Source organism: Mustela nigripes, chromosome 5 (genome assembly GCF_022355385.1).
Source record: "Mustela nigripes isolate SB6536 chromosome 5, MUSNIG.SB6536, whole genome shotgun sequence".
In the NCBI taxonomy this organism is placed as follows: Eukaryota; Metazoa; Chordata; class Mammalia; order Carnivora; family Mustelidae; genus Mustela; species Mustela nigripes.
Window position 1 is genome coordinate 66,744,043 of NC_081561.1, and position 22,325 is coordinate 66,766,367.

Below are 22,325 nucleotides of genomic sequence, written 5' to 3' on the forward strand. Positions count from 1 at the left end.
AGACTTGTAGAAAAATGTTCTCACAAGGGAGCTTATTTAGGTGTTCAGCTATGCAGATTCTAGAAGTGAAATTAGATGTTTTGAGTTCCTGCTGCATACTTAGGATAGCTACAGAATTCCCTGAGAATGTAGGCTTCAATAGTATTTGCTTCAGGTAATGATTTTTAAGACACATTCCTTTCTTAGAGGTGTCCAGGTGAAGTCTGGTTTTGAGAACTAGAATTAAACTCTTTTCCTTGACTTGTACAACAAGTTACTTGCAGATCTGAAAAAAATGATGCCAGGTTAGCAAGCTCAAAGCTGTCTTCATTTGGCTGTTTACTTTGTTGTGCATGCACCTATGTATACACACACACACACACCCCCCGCCAAACATAATGGAATTTCTGTAAAACGAAACAATATAAAACCTCACCCATCTGAGCAGTGCTTCTGTAGACTCCTTCTCTATCCTGAGAAGTTTATATGTTAAGGCCTAAGGATGTCCTGAAGGAATGTGGTATGGAAAGACCACAGATGTTGAAGTTACCAGGACTTAAACCTTGGCCACACCACTTCTAATTATGTGATGTTGAACAATGTAGATCCCTGAGCATGAGGATTTCCTTCTGTATTTTTGGCTTTATTTCCTTACTACTTGAAATTTTATCACTCCGAGAACACTTGCCTCTTCCTCAGGATTGCTTATGTGCCAGGCACTAGGTTAGGAGCCTTATATGCATTAATTCTCTTCGTTCCTGCCAGGAAGAGACCATTATTTCCATTTTCCAGATGAGATCAAGGGGTTGGAGAGGGTAGGTAATCCTGGTTTGGAGAAAAGGGACTTGAATTGATTTCTGGCTTTGGTTCTGCCATTTCACCAGCAAGCCATTTAATGAGTCTGAGTCATTGAAGTGTGGCTTAAGAGTTATAAATGAGATGACACATTTAAAACATGAGGCTTGGCTCAGAGGAGGTGTAAGTGTTCCTTGAAGAGACTGATAAAGCCAGACACTTAAGATTAAAATATAGTAGAGCAACATTTGTCAGGAACGATGCAATAACATTGATTCTCTGTCTTTGGAATTATTTATTTCTTGGGCTGTATCATAAACAATTTAAGAGGCAAAGTTACATGAACAAAAATTTGTTCATTTACTCATTATTTCACAATCATTTATTGAGACTATCCTCTGTACCTTGCATGGTTAGGGTTGGGAACACAGACTCTATCACAGGGGTCCTTATAATCCACATTATAGGAGAGGGAAGAATTTGAAATGGAATAAGATCCAGAATTGCGATGATGGTTAGGTAAAAAATGATGTGCTAAGTCATTTGAAAATTTTTTTTTTTTTAAATTTTATTTATTTATTTGAGAGAAGACAGTGAGAGAGAGCATGAGAGGCCAGAAGGTCAGAGGGAGAAGCAGACTCCCCATGGAGCTGGGAGCCCGATGCGGGACTCGATCCTGGGACTCCGGGACCGTGACCTGAGCCGAAGGCAGTTGCTTAACCAACTGAGCCACCCAGGCGCCCTCATTTGAAATTTTTTAAAAGATTTTATTTGAGAGGGAGGAAGAGAGAGAGAGCACGTGAGTGCAAGAGCAGGGGGAGGGAGAAGCAGATGCCTGGCTGAGCAGGGACATGGGGCTGGATCCCAGGATGCTGGGATCATGACCTGAGCTGAAGGCACCCCCTCAGTCATTTGAATATTATGTAGACATTAAAAATGGTGATTTTGAAAACCATGTTGAAACACAGGGCTGAGTGAATGAGTTTAAGAAGTAATAAGAGGGGGCACCTAGGTGGTTCAATTGGTTAAGAGTCTGACTCTTGATATCAGCTCAGGTCTTGAGTGCAAGCTCCACATTGAGCTCCACGCTGAGTATGGAGCCTACTCCAAAAAAGGTGGGGGGAGTCTGGGTGGCTCAGTCAGTTAAGCGTCTCCCTTTGGCTCAGGTCATGATCCTACGGTCCTGGGTCGAGGTCCATATGGGGCTCTCTGCTCACTGAGGAGTCTGATTCTCCCTTCCCTCTGCCTCCTGCTCCCCTTGCTTGTGCTCTGTCAAATGAATAAATAAAATCTTAAAAAAAAAGTCGTGGAAGTATCTTTAAATACCACGGAGGGTTCTAACTGTTGGGAAGTTTATATTTGGATAAAAAGATAATATGTAAAAATTGAAATACTTGTATTAGTAGTAATTAGTATAATAGGATTTTTAAAATTTGATTTTTTATTTATTTTTCCCCATAAACAAATTAAAAAAAGAGAGCATACTCTGGATCTGTAATGGATACTGGAAGGGGCCTGAGAGTAATAATATAATGTCTATTCCCCATTTCTGGATGTTCATCCATTACCTTGTTTCTTCTTCCCTATAGGGCCATGTGAAGCTTTCTGACTTTGGCCTTTGCACAGGACTGAAAAAAGCACACAGGACAGAATTTTATAGGAATCTGAACCACAGCCTCCCCAGTGATTTCAGTAAGTGTAAACAGTGGTGTCAGCCTTTTTATCCCTTACCTGGGCCTGGAAGAGCTGTTCTCTTGGTAACCAAAATATGCAGGGTGGATTAGGAGATTTTCACAGCATGAGTCTAGAGAATAAAAGTATCCTCCCACGTGTGCCTGTGATTTTTATTGTATGATGAGGCAAGATGAGTGCTACCAGATATATTGAGGCAGATATTGAAAAGAGCAGTCTTAGGAACTCTGCTGAGAAGGTTACTGGAAATGAATATAGGGCAGGCAAGCGGAAGTAGAGGAACAAGTCCTGGGACCAAATCCAGATTAGATTTATTTTACGTGCTTCTTTCTGTCATGGCAGAAAGAAATTGATCTTTGTAAGTGTTATTTTCACTCCAGCACTGTGAAACCATTGAAATTATGTAGTATAATTATAGTTCATCCTGGAGTAACTTATATTAAAAATGTATTTTAATTCTGAAGTCTGTGAATATGGACCAGTTATTACTCATGGAAATTACTTGATGGTAATTTTGAGAAATTATCAGTATCTTAGGTCCAGTTTGGGACCTTTGCTGCTGATGAAACTAGTCCTGTAATTCTGATGAATGACTGTATCTTTTGTGGCCACATGACCCACATGACTTTGTGATTCTTGAGCTAATGCTTCCATGCCTTTGATTTGGGTTTACAGACTTGCTGGGAAGTATGTTATCTAGAGTTACTAATGTATGGGCAGAAAGGCAAGACTTTAAGATCTCATGGGGCTTGAACCAGAGCCTAAAAAAGTAGTAAACATACCTGTCTAAACTTTGATTGGGACTTGTTCTCTTTGCTTTTAGCTTTCCAGAACATGAATTCCAAAAGGAAAGCAGAAACCTGGAAAAGAAATAGACGTCAGCTAGTAAGTAATATCTGTGGCTTCTTAAATGCTATAAACCGAGTATGAATAAATTTAAAAAATAGGTACGTGAGTTTGCATTCAACAAGTGTTTATAGCATTTCTATTCCTTGCTTTTAAGATTACCTTAATAGAACATTGTCACACTGCCAGTGGCACCAAAGGTAATCTTTTGAAAGAGGGAAGATAATACTAGGTTGTTTTGGTTGTGATATTTTAATGGAGGACTTCATTCTGATCCTTTACGTTGGTGACAACCCCTTTCCTTCCTATTCCACCTGTTCCCTATTTTTATGGTGTTGTAAATGAGATATATTTAAACTGGAGGTCTCTTAAGATGAAACTTAGTTACAAACATCTTACCCAGAGCTTTAAGGCAGTGGTTCTCAAACTTTTAAAATTTTGATTCACTCGTGCAAGTCAAGACTTCAGTTCACCTGCCTTACCCTTTCCTCCTTTGTGGTGGAAAAGAGAACTTGGCGATAAAAATTGGAGAGAAATTTAAGGAAAGTGCTTTTAACTTTGTAAGTATTTAAGTATGTACATATAACATTATGCCCTACAAGCCTAAAAATAATTATCATTACTGCATTTACCTTGATGATATGTTGGAAGTTATTTAAATATTACAAATTCACCAGTGAAATATTGCTTTCTAAGAAAGGCAGACTTTTATTCTAATTCATTGGTTTATATCTGAAATATAATCTGTATGTCTCAGTGTCTAGTTTTTGGAAAATTATAGACCAGAGACAATAGAAATGTATATCACTACATAATTAGGTTTTGCTAGAAACACATAGTGGATGAAATAAATGACGGTAAAGCTAAGCTAACAATTGTGTAGAAAGCAAGAACAGCAGCTGTGGAAGATGATGGCTAATTCAGAGTGATGGTCATGTACATCTGTATCTAGAAATGGTGGCACTTCTGCTTGTCGGTGTATGTAGTAGTAACTTGGTGGGTTTGCCAAATACTGTATTTCAGTCAGACTTCCTAGTCAAATACTGAACTAGAGTTCTCTGTAGTATCTTTAATAACTCGGTGAGTAGGTCACTGGGAAGAAGCTGTCTGTCCTAGTGGAAATGGATGCCTATAAGCTTGTTTAAGAAAGCATCAAAAGAAAGGCTTGCATTTTTTAAGCCTCTCAGTGGGCCTCATGCCAGACTGTGCTTTGAGTATAATGATTTTTTTAGCCAGCCTGAGCCCTGGGAGAGGCATTATCTTAAACCAAACACTTCTAGAGATGTAGTAACTGAAATTCATCGTGGATATCTTTTTCTCACATGAACTTGGGGATACTTAACCTTGGTATAGTCAGACATATCAGAGTCTCCTTTTCTTACGGACTCTGATACTCTTTAAGTGTCTGAATTCTGTATGTGGTTGAAAAACTGTTTACATAGCTTATTGAGGAAATGTCAGGAACAAATTTGGTCAGATGCTTCTATTACATCTCTCCATTGAGTAGTAAATCTTAACCTTGGCTGCACATCAGAATCACCTGCGGGGCTTTAGAACCTATTGATGCCTGAGTCCTACTCCCAGAGATAGATTCAGTTGGTTTGGGGTTTATAATCTGGGTATCTGATTTTTTGAAAGGACTCTGGGTGATTTTACTGTACAGTAAAGGTTGAGACTCTCCACTGAAAATAACTGTTTCTCAAACAATAGCTCTGCATTATTTAAACTGGTATTTACTTGTGTTTTGAAAGCTAACAAAAGGTAAGGAATCCTGATTTTTAAAAATTTTTTTTAAAGCAAGCCGAGAGTTAACCTTTGGCCACAGTGCTTATTTATTTATTTATGTAAAGTAATTTCTGTGCCCAGTATGGGGCTTGAACTCACAACCCCGAGATCAGGAGTTGCATGCTCTACTGACTGAGCCAGCCAGGTGCTCCAGTCTCTGGTTTTATAATAGAAATTTTTTTAACAAATAAGATCTACTTAGCATTCAGCTTTGCTGGAATAAATCTAATTTCTAAGTTGAGGGGTTTCTGTAGTTTCTTAACCTTTATGATTAGAATGAATATACTTCTTGGAGAGCACAGTCTATGTCACAGACTTTAAAACTTTAAAAATAACAATTGATACTTGTATCAGTTGTTGGAAAAAATGGATTCCTACTTTATAGTATATAAAAAATAAGTTGTAGATGGAAAAATAAAAATAATAAAATAAAAAAACTTAAAACCTTTAACATTTTTAAAATTTTTAAATAATTTTAAATTTAAATTTAAAAATTTTAAAATATTATAGGGTGATCTTGAAAGGGTGATCTTGGAGTAATGAAGGATTTTTAAAAAACATTAAGATACAAGAAGTACAAATCATAAAGGAAAATTTGATTTTACTTTAAAGAAAAAAACCCCTTTATATATGGAAAGACATAAACAAATGATAAGCCACATATGGTTCCGCTACTTTGGAATTATGTTATAGTTCATGTACATACCCTACAACCCAGTGATTCTACCCATAGTCATATGGTCTGAAAAAATTTGCACTTGTGAACCAGAAGCCATGTATAAGAATGTTTATTACATTTTTGTAATAACAAAAAACTGGAAATAACCCTGTGTCCCACTGACAGAAAATGGTTTCACTGTGGGGTAAAATGTTTTACAGCAGTGAAAGGAATTGATTTACAACTACATGGAACATCATGGATCAATTTCAGGAACAAAATGTTGAGAAGAAAAAAATCAAGGAGCAGAAGACTGCATGTAGAATGATCCCAAATTGCAAAGTCCCAAAATAAAGCTAAGATCTCATTTAGAGACAAATGTGGGGCAAAATTAAATATCTTTTTAAAAGCAGAGGAATGATAAACAAAATTGAACCATAGGGGTTAGGAAAGGCAGGAGGATGGAAAGGAGAGGAGTGCATGTTCAGTTCTAATGACATTAGTAATGTCATTTCTTTAGTTGAACTCATGGTTATTCATTATTATGCTTCATAACTTGATAATTACATATTTTTTGGTATATATAATATATAGCAGCACTTAAAAACCGTAATAAAAATAACCTCACACAGGGGGAAGTTATTTCCAGTATGTAAAGGATTATGTCCTGAATTGGGATTAATGCCCTGGATTCATAGAGAATTCCTGCGAATCAATAAGAAAAAAGATAATGCAACTAAAAAATGAATGGGCAAAGGATCCGAACTAGAATTCAGAGAAAAAAAGATCTAATCGGCTAATCAGTGAACGAATACATGATCAACCTTGCTAGAAATAAAGGAAATGTAAATTAAAACAGCAAGATCCCATTTCATATTCATCAGATTGGCAAAAATTAAAAAGTCTGACAGAACCAGGTGTTGGTGAGATATGGAACACCAGGAGCTCATCCCCACAGCAGGTGTTTAAATAGGTATAAACCTTTGGAGGACAGTTGGAAGATGTCTAAGTTGAAGATGTTCATAATGCAAGACCCAGTGGTACTCCTCCTGATAGATCCTTTAGAGAAATTCTTGCTCTAGTGGCCAAGAGGGGTTGCAGGAATGTTTATTTAGGTGTTGTCATAGTGAGACATTGGAAGCCACAGGAGAATGGATAAAAAACAAAACATCGTGACATTTGTATAATGGAGTACGTGTATAGCAGTGAAATGGATGAACCAGAGCTACCTGAATAAATGGCAAAATCATAATGTTGAGTCAACACAAGTTGTAGCATTGTAGACTAACAAGTACCAAGTGAAACCCTTTATTAAAAGTGGAAATATTCAGGAAGTAATATTATGTCATTTATGCAGATCTTCATATAAGCATAGCACAGCAACTTCAGGGTGGTTTTGACTTCAGTAAGGAAGGAGGAAGGGACTATGGTTTTAATTGTTCCTATCGTTTTTTGTCTTTAAAAACAACACAACTGATCTACAACAAATATGGCAGATGATTAACCTCTGTTTAATATGGGCAATAGGTACAGCTGTGTTGTATGCTATTTTTTTTTCCTGTATGTTTGCAGCATTCCATAATAAACATTTTCAAAATAACAGGTGTTATTTTTTATGTTAGAAATTCTATAATGTCAAAGTGCTTAGATTAGAGTCTTCTATGTGATAAACCCTCAAATGCTGAGCACACTGGCAGGCTTTGAGTATTGTAGTCCTGGTATATGAGAGCAGATTACTTGAATTTAGAAAAGATTCCCTAAGAACTGTTTATATAAATGAGTATGTTTGGTAAATAGACATAAATTTCTAACCTATAGGATATGAGTAACTTGTAATAATAAAGCTTCCCTTTCTGACTTTGCCAAATCAAGGAATATTTATAACAGAAAAAGGAATAATTTAGACAAGGTATTTCATTTTCAAACTGAGTTCTGCCACTTAATTAGTCCTGAGCCCATGAACAAAGCTGTTTTGGGCGTCACATTTTTTTATCTTCTGGTAAAGCCCTTTGCTAAGTTGTGTCAGGACGAAATAGGCTCCGAAGTATACAAGAAGTATGGAGCCGTGCACTCACTCACTGGGTGCTCAGTAAACCACGGTACAAGTTGTTAAGATGGATACCTCTGTCCTGATTGACCATGGGCTTTGGCTCTATTTAGGAATGGTCTCTTGCCTCCCTGACCAAGCGTTATTGTTTGTTTTGGAAGTGCTCTGGCAAATCAGTTTTGCCGTGAAGCTATGGGGTATCCTGCTCAGTTAGTTTGTGGGTAGCTGTAGGTGGTGCTTGGAACCTTTGGTCTCTAGAACAGAACTCTGGGCACCCTCCTGCCTGCGGGGCCCCCCTGATGTATGGTACGTGTTTCAGGCCTTCTCCACGGTAGGCACTCCTGACTACATTGCTCCTGAGGTGTTCATGCAGACCGGGTACAACAAGCTCTGTGATTGGTGGTCGCTTGGGGTGATCATGTATGAGATGCTCATCGGTAAGTTGCATGCTTTCAGAGGACTTTTTCTGTAAAGCCAGGAAAGAGTCCCATATTGATAATAGACTGTTTCAGTTGGGGGTGATCTAAGCACTTTTCCCCTCTTGTCTTTTAACGTGAAGTCTCGTAGGTAGAAAGCTTGTGGCCTTCAAATAGTCAACTTTAGTGTCTGGCTTCCTGGCACCTTGTGGTTGCTTTGTTGTTTATTTATCCTGTTCTTCCCCTTTTTCATCCTCTCCTAGCAGCTCTTTCAGTCTCTAGCATTTCCTCCACTTCATTGTATGTGAGAACTTTAACTGGGCTTTGGCTTCACGTACTCTTTACTTCCTTGCTGACCCCTTCCTCTCTCTAAGCCTTCAGAGCATGAACCCTCTGATCTCTCTCCCTCTTATTGGTATGGTGTGTCTGTGTATTTAGGGGACACTGTGACGGGGCGGGTGGCCATATGCCCGAGAGCACGAGGAGAGGAAGTGTGTCCATGGCAGTCCTGAGTGCGTGAGTCGGCGGCCGACTAGTATGGCTTCTGGCTGCGCTGTCTTTGGGAACTTTGGATGGATGCCTGTGGAGGTGGATATGATCTGTGTAGAGGCCATGCCAAGTAATATGGTCTGAGAGTATTTATCCCCTTGTCTGTTGTTCTCAAGAAGAGGCATGGTGGTCACCTTTAAAACCCAAGCTTTTTTCCTATTCAACTTGTTTAGCACTTTACCTATATAACGATATTCCAAGGACAAGGTCGTTTCTCAGTGATGTTTCATCCTTTCATTTCTTCTTGGAGCACAGGGTGCACATGTGCAAGGCTGTGCTTGTCCTCCTTTCCTTTTCCAGCTTCAGCTGTTAGCTGCTTCCCTTGTGGCACCAGAAGCACAAATTCACTTTAGGCCTAGGAGTTTGAGGGGAAAATGAAAAATTAGATGTTTTCTGGAATGAATGGAAGTCACGGAAGAGGTTATGTGGAGGCCTAAAGATGTATAGAATCATATTAAGGAGAATGCTCTTCGTCAGATTCAAAGTTCTGGAGTGTCAAAGCTCCGAAGTTCCTTTTTTATTACAGGCTACCCACCTTTCTGTTCTGAGACCCCTCAAGAGACATATAAGAAGGTGATGAACTGGAAAGAAACTTTGACTTTTCCTCCAGAAGTTCCTATCTCTGAGAAAGCCAAGGATCTAATTTTGAGGTATTAGTCAGAGAACATCTCCCCCACCTCCCATCCAGGTTTTTTGACATGAGTGAATTCATTTTTTTTTTTAAACTTAAATTATTACCTGGGTCTGTCCCCTGCTCTCTCCCATTTCTCTCTTTAAAAAAAGGTGGTGGTGGGGGGAGTTATTCCTTTTCTTTCTCCAAAGAGACTATGTGAGGTATGCTGAAAGGCTTCTGTCTTTTCCAGATTCTGCTGTGAGTGGGAACATAGAATTGGAGCCCCTGGAGTTGAGGAAATCAAAAGTAATTCTTTTTTTGAAGGCGTTGACTGGGAACACATCAGGTATATCCATATAAAAACTTTCAGGATTACTTCAGAAAGGCTATAATTTGCTCCATACTAATTTATTAGAAGCACCATTATTGGCAAACCAGGTAAGGGAAGAGGACTTCTTAGAAACTCAGGGTTTTCTCTTGGTTTTCCTTCGTGGTGAGGGTTGGGAGCTGGGGCTTTCCATCAGCCATGTGCCAGGGGATGTGGTGAAGCTAGCAGTTATTTCCTGAGTGAAGTGACATTTGGGTTCCATGGTGAAGGGAGAACCTAAGAAGTGTGTTGCCCTTGCTTTTACCTAGAACACTCCAACTTCTGTAGTGTTGGGAGCTGCCAACAGGGCTGTCCCTGGCCACAGGAAGCTGGAGTCAGAAGGGGCGTGTGGAGGGAGAGTGAGCTGGCCACCTCGGGCTGTGGAGGACTGTGGAGGGTGGCCCGCAGCAGCCCTTCTCACCTGGTGTTTGGCATTGGGCAGTTGCCAAACCAAAGGTGAATACATTGTCCTCTCTTCCATGATTGAGTTCTGATTTGCAGTATTCAGAGTTTTACCTTTGGCTGCTTTTTGCCATGTTTTTAACCCTTTCTTCATTAGCATCTCCAGTAGAAGGACAGAACCCCACCTGAGGGGGCGCCCAAAGGGTTAGTTCCCCTTTTTACAGTCATGAGGGCAGTGCATTAACTTGGGATTTTAATTTTTCTCATGATTTTTGTCTTTATTTCCAGCTATGGATCATTGTTAGTTCTGTTTTCTCATTTTATCTGGATGTGGCCAAGTGGCATGGTTGCTCAGTGTCCGAAGCTTTTCAGAGAAAATAGCTCCTGCCCGCCAGTGGATATTCTCCCCATGTCAGGCCAGGGGGCTCTGTGGAGAAAGACTTAATTAGCTGTGATCCACATGGTTACTAACCATAGTAATCATGTCTGTTCTTGGCAGAGAGAGACCTGCTGCAATATCTATTGAGATCAAAAGCATTGATGATACCTCAAACTTCGATGAGTTTCCAGAATCTGATATTCTTAAGCCAACAGGTAACATCACCAACAGTGCCTCCTGCTGCATTATAAGCACATTATTGCCCCTCAGTCTTGGGGTTGTGTTTATAGGTCAGCCAGAGGAATTTTAGTTCTTCACATTCTTTTTAAGTGTTTTCTAGTGCTGGTGCTGGGAAGCAGCGGTGCCCTATTCAGTGGAGAATGAATACAGACTCCCATGTTCAGTGCTGGACGGGGTGGGGAAATCATAAGGTTTTTTTCTTTTGTTTTTATTTACTAAATTAAAGGTTAGGTAACCTGAAGTGACAGAAATGGGGAAGTAAAACTTTAAAAATATTTGTGAAAAATAGGAGGTTCAAAGAACATAGATAAGCAAACGTAGAAGATTCACAGATTGAAAAACAATTTTTCCCAAGTAGAAACTGTGGTTCTCTTCTTCCCAATGTCATGTCCTCGGTACTGAGTAGTCCCTTGGAGTAAGACGGTGAATCAACTCTCACATCTGTTTCTTTTCCAGTGGCTACCAGTAATCACCCTGAGACTGACTACAAGAACAAAGACTGGGTCTTCATCAATTACACATACAAGCGCTTTGAGGGCCTGACGGCTCGGGGGGCAATACCTTCCTACATGAAAGCAGCCAAATAGTATCCTTGAAACAATTCTCAGTGGAGCGGAGTTATTGGTACATGATTACGGTTTTCCTCTCACACAGTCTTTTGAAAGAGTTTCCAAGAAGTTTATGGAACCCCCCAGTGTGTCATGGTAAACTCTCCTGAATGTGACAGTAAGTGAATTCTCTTCCATAATACACTGGAAACCTGTAGAACAGAGACAGCCATTTCTACCACATCGGCCATAACAGCTGTACTGCTTCTTTGGAAACCTCCTGAGCCAATTTGATAGAGGTTTTGAAAAACTTTTTTTCCTAAGTTCATAAGAATGAAGAAGAAACAACAGCCATCATCAAATATTACTGAGATTGTAACATAGACTTATTGACTATTAGCCAATTTCTGTGATTTTATGACAGACGTGCTTTCTGCCAAGCCCACCAAGTATTTCTTTTTCCTTTACAGCTAAAAGTTCCATAGTACTAAGGAAATAAAGCAATAACGAAAGCCTCAGCAGCCAGCATTCTGGCTGAAGGAAATGATCCACCATCCTCTGAGTGGGTGGTGATGGTGGTTTCTCCCCGTACCTCGGCCTGGGGCGAGTGGCTCCTGTTAGCCTCCATTCATGGTGCACTTTATTTATGGTACTAGGATAAAGACCCTCAATCCATCGATTTCTCTCCTCCTGCCCGTCTAAAACACTCGTGCTGCTTTTCTGAGTGTTGATGGGGGATACTAGTGTGATCTGTTGTTGATCTCAGAAGACCCGAGCCACTGGGCTTTGCCAAGGACTGCCAGATCATGTGGCAAACCCTTCCCGTCTCTTCATGGCTGGATCAGAAAATCCCTCAGACGGATGTTGTCTTGGACCAGCAGTAGCCACAGGTGCTGCCAGCAGGAACTCACTCTGGTCCTGGGAACACAGCGGGGAGAGTCCAGGCTGAGGCAGCAGGCCTGATACTCTCTTGGCTAAGGTGCTGCTCCTGCTCGGTCTCCAGAACCTCCTTGGAAGCTAAGGAACCAGCCCAATAGAAAGTGCAGAGCCAGCCTACCAATCCCTGTAAAGTTCACTCCCCAGTCCTTGGTGCAACTGTGCTTTGTCTTCTGTCGGTCTTTGTATTTGTCCTCTCCAATTTAAGTAACCATTTTGCCTTGGAATCATGATTACAGATATTTCCTTTGCAGATGCCTTCCTGGGGGATGCTCCTCTCTACCCTAAAGGGTAGCCTGCAGCCTGGGCTGACCAGGCCTCTGCTGTGGCATTCTCAAGAGAGACCCTCGGAATTTTAGCACAAAGTGCCTTTTCTTTCACAGATGCCACCACCTTCAGAGGAATTTTGCTGCATCAGAAAAATGTGGAGGCTCTATATTAATGCATTATTTTAAAATTGTTGATAACTCTGAAAGCATCATTTGTACCTGTGTGGTGATTTTGCCTGTTGCAAAGCATCATGGCCAAGCTGTAGCTGGGAGGCCGCTTTCTGCCAGTCTTGAGGATAAAATCAACTTGAAAGTATGTCCTGGCTGAGCCATTCAGAAACGAAAAATGGGATATCAGAGTTATAGTAGTAAATGAAACTGCTTTGGGTTTTAATGTCTTAGAGGAAGAAAAAAGAGAATATTAGGGAAGTATTAACTTTGGATGAAGGTAATGTTTGCCCCTTAATCTTTCATTCATGCTCTGCTAGTGAAAAGGAAGTAAATGAGACTCTTTTGTGTCACTTTGTAGTTCCTTTGTATTACCAAATAGTTGAGGTTTTGACCCCCAGGTGTTTTGCAAGTATGTGTGGTAAGCACGGTAGAGAAAAGTTCACAGGAGTGGTGATAGTCTGTGTGTGGGGAGTGGCAAGGTATGATTTGTTTTAGGGGAAAATGCCCACATTTTAGACTTCTGAATAAACAGTGTGAAAACAGTGTGAATATGATGTGTTTTAAAGCAAATGTGGGGGCACCTGGGTGGCTTAGTCGGTTAATCGTCTGCCTTCAGCTCAGGTCATGATCTCAGGGTCCTGGGATCGAGCCCCACATTGGGCTCTCTGCTCAGTGGGGAGCCTGCTTCTCCCTCTCCCTCTGCCCCCCCACCCCGCTTGTGCTCTCTCTCAAATAGATAAAATTTTAAAGGAAAAAAAAATAAATAAAGCAAATGTGGCTTGTAACTGACAGGGACCAGATTGCTGGTCGCTTCTTTGAACCCGTTTGTGTATCTTTGGAACACTTCATCACCATGTTTAGGCAACGTGCTTTTCTGTCTCAGGGAGGCTGGGGCCTGTTTTTTTCCCTGAGGAGTCTTCTGAGTTGGTTTGTACAAAGAGACCCATCTTCTGTTGGCTGCATGTGTTCTTCCCACCTGGCTCAGGCTTGCGGGGCAGTGGGCTCTCTCCCCTGCAGCAGGGCTAAGGGGGCACCTGCCGACAAGTGCTGTCAGTTGGTGGACATTCGTACAGCTGTTTACCCAGCCTGGGGTTGACCAGGAACCTCACAGGCTCTCAGGACAGGACTTCTGCCAAGCCCTCTGGGTCCACCAGAGCCGGAGTCCTGTGGGGTCCCCTCATTAGCCCCTTCTCTGGGTTAGGGAGAGGAGCCTCAGAAAGAGGCAAGGAGAGCAAAGGCCATCCAGGGTCTGAAGTGCGGGCAGGAGGAAGCTGAACACAGCCAGAATATATGTTGTCTTTGCAAAACTTAAGGATTTCAAGAAATATGTTGGAAACCATTCGTTTGGTATTGGTGCTCCTCGCAGATAGTTCTGCTTCCCACTCTCTTAAGGGGGGGGTTAGGAAATAGGACTCGAACCATACTGCCCACAGAAGTGAAACTGCGTACTGATGTCACCCAGTCTCTTCTTGATTCAGGGGTGCATCAGGATTTTCTTCAGTACCTGTTTTTCTTTTTTAGTTTTTTTCAAAGTAGGTTCCACACCCAACATTGGGCTTGAACTTACGACTGAGATCAGGCATCACACTCTCTACCGACTGAGCCAGCCAGGTGCCCCAGTACCTGTTTCTTTTAGAATTACTTTCAAAAGTAAGCTACAGGGGCGCCTGGGTGGCTCAGTCGTTAGGTGTCTGCCTTCGGCTCAGGTCATGATTCCAGGGTCCTGGGATCAAGCCCCGCATCGGGCTCCCTGCTCAGCAGAGGGCCTGCTTCTCCCTCTGCCTGCTGCTCCCCCTACTTGTGTGTGTGCTCTCTCTCTGTCTTTCTCACTATCAAACAAATAAAATGTTTAAAAAAAAAAAAAAGGTAAGCTACAGGTGAGTTCCTTTGGGATTAATATTCAGGCTCTGAATAGCAGGTCGCAGGTTCCAAGCTCATCTGTATGGCGTAATAGGAGTTCTCTGCCATCAACTGCTAATGCTTTCTCTCTGAATAGCTTATATGGAAGGCGTATTCGGGTTTCATTCTCTCCTGTTTGTCTCTCCTGGGCCTATGTGTGTAGCTTCAAGTGGTATTTTTTCTTGAACTCAAAGGATTCCGTGGGTAGTTTCCTTTGCAAGGTAGTTTACATTTCCCTGGAATGACCTGTGAAAGTCAACACTGACCTAAAAGCAACCGCTATGATGCATTTTCAGGCATACTTTCAGCCCAAATCATACTGAAGCGTCCATCACACAGAGAGCACAGTGCTGGGCACTCTGGGAGGCACTGGGGAGCCTATCATGGTCCTGGACTGCAGAGCAATTCCAGAATTCCCACCAAGTGGCTTAACAGCATGCAGTACCACAGTGTAGCAGACTGTGAAGCTGACTTAGAGTTGTTAGGGAAGCTGAGGGAAGCTTCCAGAAGTTTTTTAGTTGCAGTGACTTGTAGAGGTGATACAGCCCAGGATTTTGGAGGCCAGTAGGTTTGGTCTTGTGCTATGGCAGAGGCGTGGAGTTGTTACTTTGGAAGGAACACTCGGGGGTCTTTGTTACTTCTTCATTTCCTTCTTCCACTTCACCTCATCTAATTTCTGTCCTTAATGTGAAAACATGTTTTCATTATTCCAAGTATAAAGCATACTATTCATTTTCATTGTCATTCCTCTGGTCATGCATGTCCTGACTGCCGTAGCCATTGACTTCCCTTCAGCCCTCATTGTGGGTTTTTGTTTTTTTAGATTTTATTTATTTGAGAGAGGAGAGCAGGGGGAAGAGGGGCAGCGGCAGAGGCAGAAGCAGGCTTCCCGCTGAGCAGGGACCCCCCCCCCCACCCGCACTGTGGAGTTCAATCCTGTGACCCCAGGATCAGCACCTGAGCCAAAGGTAGCTTGCTTAGCTGAGTCACCCAGGAGCCCTTTCAGCCCTCATCTTACTTGATCAACCTGTTGCACGCATACTGTTAACTTCAAAAAACCCGCAAAAAACTGTTCTTACGGACTTCTTTCCCTCGCCACCACTTAAATGCTAGTAATCATCCAAGCAATGCCTTTGCCCTCTTTTTACTCATGTGATCTCAGTGATCTCCCCAACACCGTGGCTTCAGCTTCCATTTTTTGTGGTGAAGTCATCAAAGTGACCAGCTTCCCAGCTCCATCCCCAGAACTCTAGATCACATATAGCCAAGAGCCCTTAGACATCACCATCTGGAAGGCCTTGTTAAGGCTCAAACTAATACTACTCCAAATGGAGTTCCTCTTGCATCCCATTACCTTCTTTTTTTTTTTTTTTTTTAAAATATTTTATTTATTGGACAGAGAGATCACAAGCAGGCAGAGAGGCAGGCAGAGAGAGAGGAGGAAGCAGGTTCCCCACTGAGCAGAGCCCGATGTGGGGCTCGATTCCAGCACCCTGGGATCATGACCTGAGCCGAAGGCAGAGGCTTAACCCTCTGAGCCACCCAGGCGCCCCCCATTACCTTTTTGACTCCGTCTACTCAGCTGTCCAGTTGGAAACGTGTTTTACAGCTCCTGTCGTAAACAAGCAAAACTCTGGGGCATGGCCATCTGTCCCACCAGTGCCTTTGTTTCTTTCTCCATCTACTGCAGTGACCCCTTAGCTGAACTCTGTCCCTGGCCCTTCCCCTTTCAAGTCCGCTGCCCTCCCTGCTTCCAAAGAAATTCAAGTTTCAGGTTTGATCATGTCGTTCTCCTGCACAAAACCTGTTCAGGCTCCCAGTGGTTTATATAAATGAGAGCAAACACCTTTGAGGTAGAATGGTCGTTCCTCGCTCTGGCTTCATCTCTGCATCACCCCATCACCCCATCTTCCCTGATGATTTCACCTTTGCATCTTTGCTCATAGTTAATTGGTCTGAAATACCTCCTCCCTGCATGTTCATGGATCATGAACGAGTATTCATTCTTCATGACTTGGTTCACGTTATCACTTCTAGAATTCTCTTGTGAACTCTCATGGTAAAAACTGGCTGCTCGGGGCGCCTGGGTGGCTCAGTGGGTTAAAGCCTCTGCCTTCGGCTCAGGTCATGATCTCAGGGTCCTGGGATCGAGCCCCACATTGCGCTCACTGCTCAGCAGAGAGCCTGCTTCCTCTTCTCTCTCTCTCTGCCTGCTTCTCTGTCTACTTGTGATCTCTGTCTGTCAAATAAATAAATAAAATCTTAAAACAAACAAACAAACAAACAAACAAACAAAAAAAACAAACAAAAAAAACTGGCTGCTCTATCCTTTTGGTTTTCCTGAGTGACCTGGACTATTCATAGATCTCTGTTTTCCCCACAAGTATAAAAACCCCTAGGAAGAGGAACTACGTTCTGGTTATTGTGTCCCTGTGGCCGTGCAGTGCTTGGCACAGAATATACCAAGCAGGTTATGTCTTCAGAGCATGTCCTTACCTCTACTGGTAAAGGCGGGCCTGCTGGGGAGATGCTGGCTTTAGTACCCCTTGAAGTTGGATCACCAATAAGCTCCCAGACTAAGTGAGCTGAGGAACTCCGAGGCACCTGACTAGAGTTGGGCCAAATCAGATCAAAGGAGGAGCCAGAAGCTTTACAGCAATGTTTCCAAGGGAACTGCCTTTCATTCCTGCCACGGCTCCTTGCTTGTTCGAAACCAGAACATAAAAGTCTATGAGTCCTCTTACATTCCAGATTTATACTTGACTTTGTGGGGGTCCTACGTAGTTGGATGTGAGGATTCAGGAGGTCTTGAATGTAAATGAGCCAGGAACTCAAGAAGGCAGAATATTAGGGTTTTGGAACTGAGTTATAGACAGTAGAATGGGAAGGGCATGCCCTGACTCAAAGTGACCCTGTGGCACAGAAAAGAGGTTCTGTTCTGGGCAGTCAAGATGCTGTTTTGGGTCCCTTTGAACATCTTGACTTTTGGCTTTATTTTCTGCTAAAAAAACAACATGGACACAAATGATAATATTTTATTATAGAAAAAGCATCCCACATAAAGGATTTCGTAAACACTGTAGGTGAACAAGTGCAATTTAAAAAAGTAAATACAAAGTAAAGAGGCAAAATCTACAAGCATTTTGCCTTTAAGAGAATATGTAATGTTCTCCTGCAGAAGTGATCCCACCCAGAGCAAGAATGTGGCTCCATGTCCCCCAGTGAAGGCAGCAGGTATGCTTTCTGAACTCGTATGCCCATTTTAACAATTTCAAAACAATGGCAAGAAGTGGCATTGAATAAATTACTAAAACCCCTTGATTCTTAACTTTCTATTGAAACTTGATTAAAAAAAAAAGACTCCATATCACACTTTGACAATTTGACTTAAAGCCTATGCCAATTGTTTTCTGAAAATATATCCTTCCTTCCTTCCTGGGCTTATTCCACAGTATTTTCATAGACCTGTATACATTAGATGACATACTGGTTTCTTGGAATTTATTGTAAAATAATATTTGCTATTATGTATTACACATTAAATGTACCTTCTAGCTTCTTTACCATTTTTGCTGTCATCTTTTCAATATTCTTCCTCCACTTTGGAGAAACCATGATCATCTCACCAGACACACGTTAACACTCTGCCCACTCTCCAGCTCAATGCCAAATGTTTCCCAATCAATAACACATGATAATGATGCATTCTAAATCTCAAATTCAGGTTCCTCTTGGCTTGCTGAGCTACCTCTGAGTAAGACAGTCTGAGAAAAACCATCTTATGAAGATGGTTCAGTATACACAGCCTGGCTTACTTATTTAGGCACTTAGAAGAAAAACAAAAGACCCAGCAAACCTGAGTTCCACCTTTATTAGAAATAGCTCTTGCCCAGCTAGCCAGTAACGGACTCTGAAGGGAATAACTGCACCCCAGCCCTTGTCCCTGTGGGGACCGAGCGGTCCTGCCATCATGGACTGTCTTGGCCCCAGGAACATAGCAGCTATGGCTAAGGGGAGCTACTAAATTAGTGATGCTGGGCTCCAAGCCAGGAGGGAGGTGGGTGCAGAAGAGACCTCCCTCTTCACCAGAAGGGACCTGTGGGCCCCACTTTTCCCTTCGTCACCACCATCTAGTGACACTGGCAGGTTTACCTGTATAGATTTCCAGTTCATCGCATGGGTTGGGGCCAAAAGCACATTAACCCAGTTTGGGTGGTGGAGGGAGGGAGGGAGACCTATTTCTTGAAAGCCTGAGGAGATTAATCACTTACACAGAACAGAGTGCGAAGTACACACCATACTTTCATACCTGGCTTTTTACCTAAGCAAGGACTAACTGGTTTTAGAGTGTTAGCTGCGGCATGTTCACACTTGAATGTTAATGGAGAAGCTGGAGAACAGAAGTTACACTTGCTAGACTAACACAGTTCATTGAGATTTCCTTTGTGGTGGCATGGAAGGAAGTCACCTAAGAAGCAGAAAGGAAGCACCATTAAATGATTATCTGGGCTGGACACCTATCAGTGGGGAAGAATGAAATACTGGCATGGTCAAAAATAAACCTGACCTCAAATAGGAGTCAAGGAGTTTCACAGACATAAAATTACCCTCTGGCTACAAAAAACCCTCACCCTAAACTTTAACACTTACCATCAGCCTTACAAGCTAGATGCTAGTGGTAGTCAGAACTCTGGGTGGGAGATGGCTCAGTTTAACCCCTTACTACTACTATTTTCTGAATAACGAATGGAGCATTGATCTCCACTGTGATTGTGGTCACACGCACAGAGAACACCCTTCTTAAGAACATTCTTGTTCTTCAAGCCTGGAAAGAGCAGCTTTTGACAACCATCTGACTTTACCTTTGGAGGACTACAACTATGGCAGTCAAAATGGAATCACCTAACTTGCCCTATGGTATCTTATGGGAATGGAATTTAAGAAAACTAGTCATGTTATCTTAAAGAACTTAAAGGAATCTATGTACCTTTTTGAAATCTGTGATGAGTAAAGGCTCTGGGTAGGTGATTAGAAGGCCAACCTTTACCATAAAATGGGAGATTATCCCTAGATACTTAACATCTGACTCTAGACTCTGAATTTAGCTCTGCTGTTAATAGCCATGAGGACACAAGGGAAAATGGTTCGGTACTAGGAGGAGTGGTCTGTGCTGTCACACACCATGCATTATGAATGGAGCCAACAGATGAAACAAAATTACTAGGCCTAATACCCCTTCAATTCATCTGTCCTTTGGGGATGACAGTAGTATGGTTTTCTAACCTAGTGTGAGCAGTGTGATAGGCTACTTCAAGGACAAATATGCTGATCCAAAAAAAATCCCACAGTATGTAAAGAATATCCAAAAAAATACAAAGAAAAATTCTGCACTGGGACAAGGGCTGGGCAAGTGATGATTCTCTACCCAGCTTCACCCTAAATGCCCTCTTCCCTGGAGCTTTTACAAGTCTATGGAGAAACAGAGTGCTTGTGAGAAATTTCTGCCCATCTCTTGCAAGCCTTTCAGTCATATCATCTAAGGAAAGTTTCCCAGCCACACTCACAGCAATGTGCTGCTTAGGGAGAAGACCTGTGGCTTTACACCACATTCCAAGCCATGATAATCAAAGTGGCCTAATCTGAACAGGTTCTTCTACTTGAGTTGTGAATTTCATTCCAAATGATCATTCCAAATAATTTCTTTAGACTCAAAAACCTTGAAAGTAAAAAGGGTTCATAAACATTGTTACACTATTACCAGACTTCTGTCAAAGAAGCTGTGTGGTTTTGAACTATTCATTGCATTAATGAAAAACAAAACTTAATTTAAACTCTTAAGAAATCTTTTTGAATGTTTTAGATGAGAGCCTAGTTCTTCCCAGATGCAGGTCTGGGCACAGAGGCCACCAGGAATGGGATCTTCACGGACCCCTAATGAGAATCCTATTACCGCCTGCTTATGGAAGCTAGAGATTGTCTCTTTTTAAGGTTTGGTCCCTTTGCTGCTAAGTAACTTGCCTGGTATAAGACAAACAAAAAAGCCAAAAACAAGGTATAAAGGATGAGAGGACAGCTTTGATGAATATGAGGCAATAGGAGCCTTGACTTCCTTTCCTGCTTTTTGCAGTTGTGCAAAGACTCCGTAAATGGCACCAGACCCAAATTTTTCAAGTTACCAGGGCTGCTGCAAAGCCGGTAGCTTATTTACCAGTGAGTGCTTTTTTATCCCTTGCTGGAGGCACAGACTTTTCAGTAATGACAAGGACACACGCTAATTGTGGGAGAAAGGGAAAGGAAGGAGAAGCAGGTCTCCTGACACTCAGGGGGAGACAAACCATGGAAAGGACTGGCTGTGGGCATCCCAGACAGAGAAGGGCTCCGAAGAGGCACAGTCCACAGCTGGCCCTAATCCTGAAAGTCGCTAGATGCCATCTGAGAAAGTGGGGCATTCAGCCGGTCAAGTTCATCCACTTGAGGTGGGTGGTGCATTAATATCTCCTGGTCCTCTAAGACATCTTCTCCAGCAGCTACCAGATTAGTGAGGGATTTGCTTCGGACACACTGGAAATCCACATGGCGACTCTTCCCTTCTTCCTTTTCCCAGGACATCTGGATAAAGGGGCGCTGCACATAGTTATAGATTACTTCGGAGCGGCCACCAGGCCTTCTCTTAATTTTTTCTTTGCAGGTAGGATAACCTGAAACAGAAGAAGGCCATTCTTATGACTGCAGGAAGTTACCCATTCTAGATTCCATGCTTTCTCTTCTCTAACCACATTAATTTCCTCCCAAATTCAAAGGCTGGGGAAATGACTTCTGACCATGCCCTGCCACTCCCAACAACATTCTACATGCTCACTTCCCACCCATCCAGGTTAGTAGGTCTTGTTCCTGGAATGGAAGTAACAAAAATTCTATCTCCTCTAATGGCAGGGCAAGAACAGCCTCTTAGTAATTTCAGAAGCCTGTACTTACTGGCACCAGTGCCAAAGAAGAGAAATCCTGCTAGGCCATGGTGAAGTCCAGTCTCTAACTCTAGTGCTTAGAGAGCACACTGTAGGAGAAGGTTAAGAAAGCATGTAATGTGTAGCTTAAAGAAAAGACAGGGAATTTGCCTGAAATATCTGAAATGGGAGAAATTTTAGAGTAGCTTCAGAGGCTAGAACTAGAAGGAAGACTGAAGAGATTGGAAGTTATCTACTAGATACATGGAAGAATGTTCTAATGGTAGGACAGTCTGATGGGCTGCTCTGGGAAATGGAATAATCCTTATCACCCTGTTCCCGGGGTTTCCAGTGACAAAGGAGGGACACAATGGAAAGAGGTTTAATAGACCTCAAAAATCTCTTCCCACCTGCAATTCCAACCTAAGTCACACACAGTGAAGACCTGATGGGTTCTGTAGGTAAGACTGAGACAGCAAGAATAGCAAAACAGGAGTCAAACACTCATGAGGGGAGACCAGGACGGCTTCAGCATTCTCAAAGAATCAGTGTCTCAGACCCTTCCATGGAGAACACAGGTTGGGAGCCACCTGCTCACGACCATTTCAAACCATTCTACTAATACACACAGACATTCCTTAGTGGAATAAATCCAAATTTTGAGTCTCCAAAGCTATAGTTTTCAGAAGGACCCTTCCCGATCCCCAAAAGATCCTCACCAAGACTGCTGGTAGAATGGCTCTCTCACTTGGCAAGCCCACGGGCCCTGCTCCATTTACCCCCCAGTGTC

General features: G+C 42.2%; 2 protein-coding genes across 3 annotated transcripts in view; one reads left to right on the forward strand and one right to left on the reverse strand.

Annotated features, from left to right (window-relative positions):
• Positions 1–18,154, forward strand: part of STK38 (serine/threonine kinase 38) — a 45,287-nt gene extending 27,133 nt beyond the window's left edge. The window contains exons 8-14 of the mRNA XM_059400589.1: positions 2,364–2,466; positions 3,290–3,351; positions 8,122–8,239; positions 9,294–9,417; positions 9,631–9,726; positions 10,649–10,743; positions 11,225–18,154. Coding sequence (XP_059256572.1) covers positions 2,364–2,466; positions 3,290–3,351; positions 8,122–8,239; positions 9,294–9,417; positions 9,631–9,726; positions 10,649–10,743; positions 11,225–11,355 — 729 coding nt within the window. The 3' untranslated portion in view covers positions 11,356–18,154. The remainder of the gene's footprint in view (positions 1–2,363; positions 2,467–3,289; positions 3,352–8,121; positions 8,240–9,293; positions 9,418–9,630; positions 9,727–10,648; positions 10,744–11,224) is intronic.
• Positions 17,611–22,325, reverse strand: part of KCTD20 (potassium channel tetramerization domain containing 20) — a 32,800-nt gene continuing 28,085 nt past the window's right edge. For both annotated transcript variants that reach the window (XM_059400590.1, XM_059400591.1), the window contains one exon: positions 17,611–21,289. In XM_059400590.1, the coding sequence (XP_059256573.1) occupies positions 20,997–21,289 (293 nt within the window). In that variant the 3' untranslated portion in view covers positions 17,611–20,996. The remainder of the gene's footprint in view (positions 21,290–22,325) is intronic.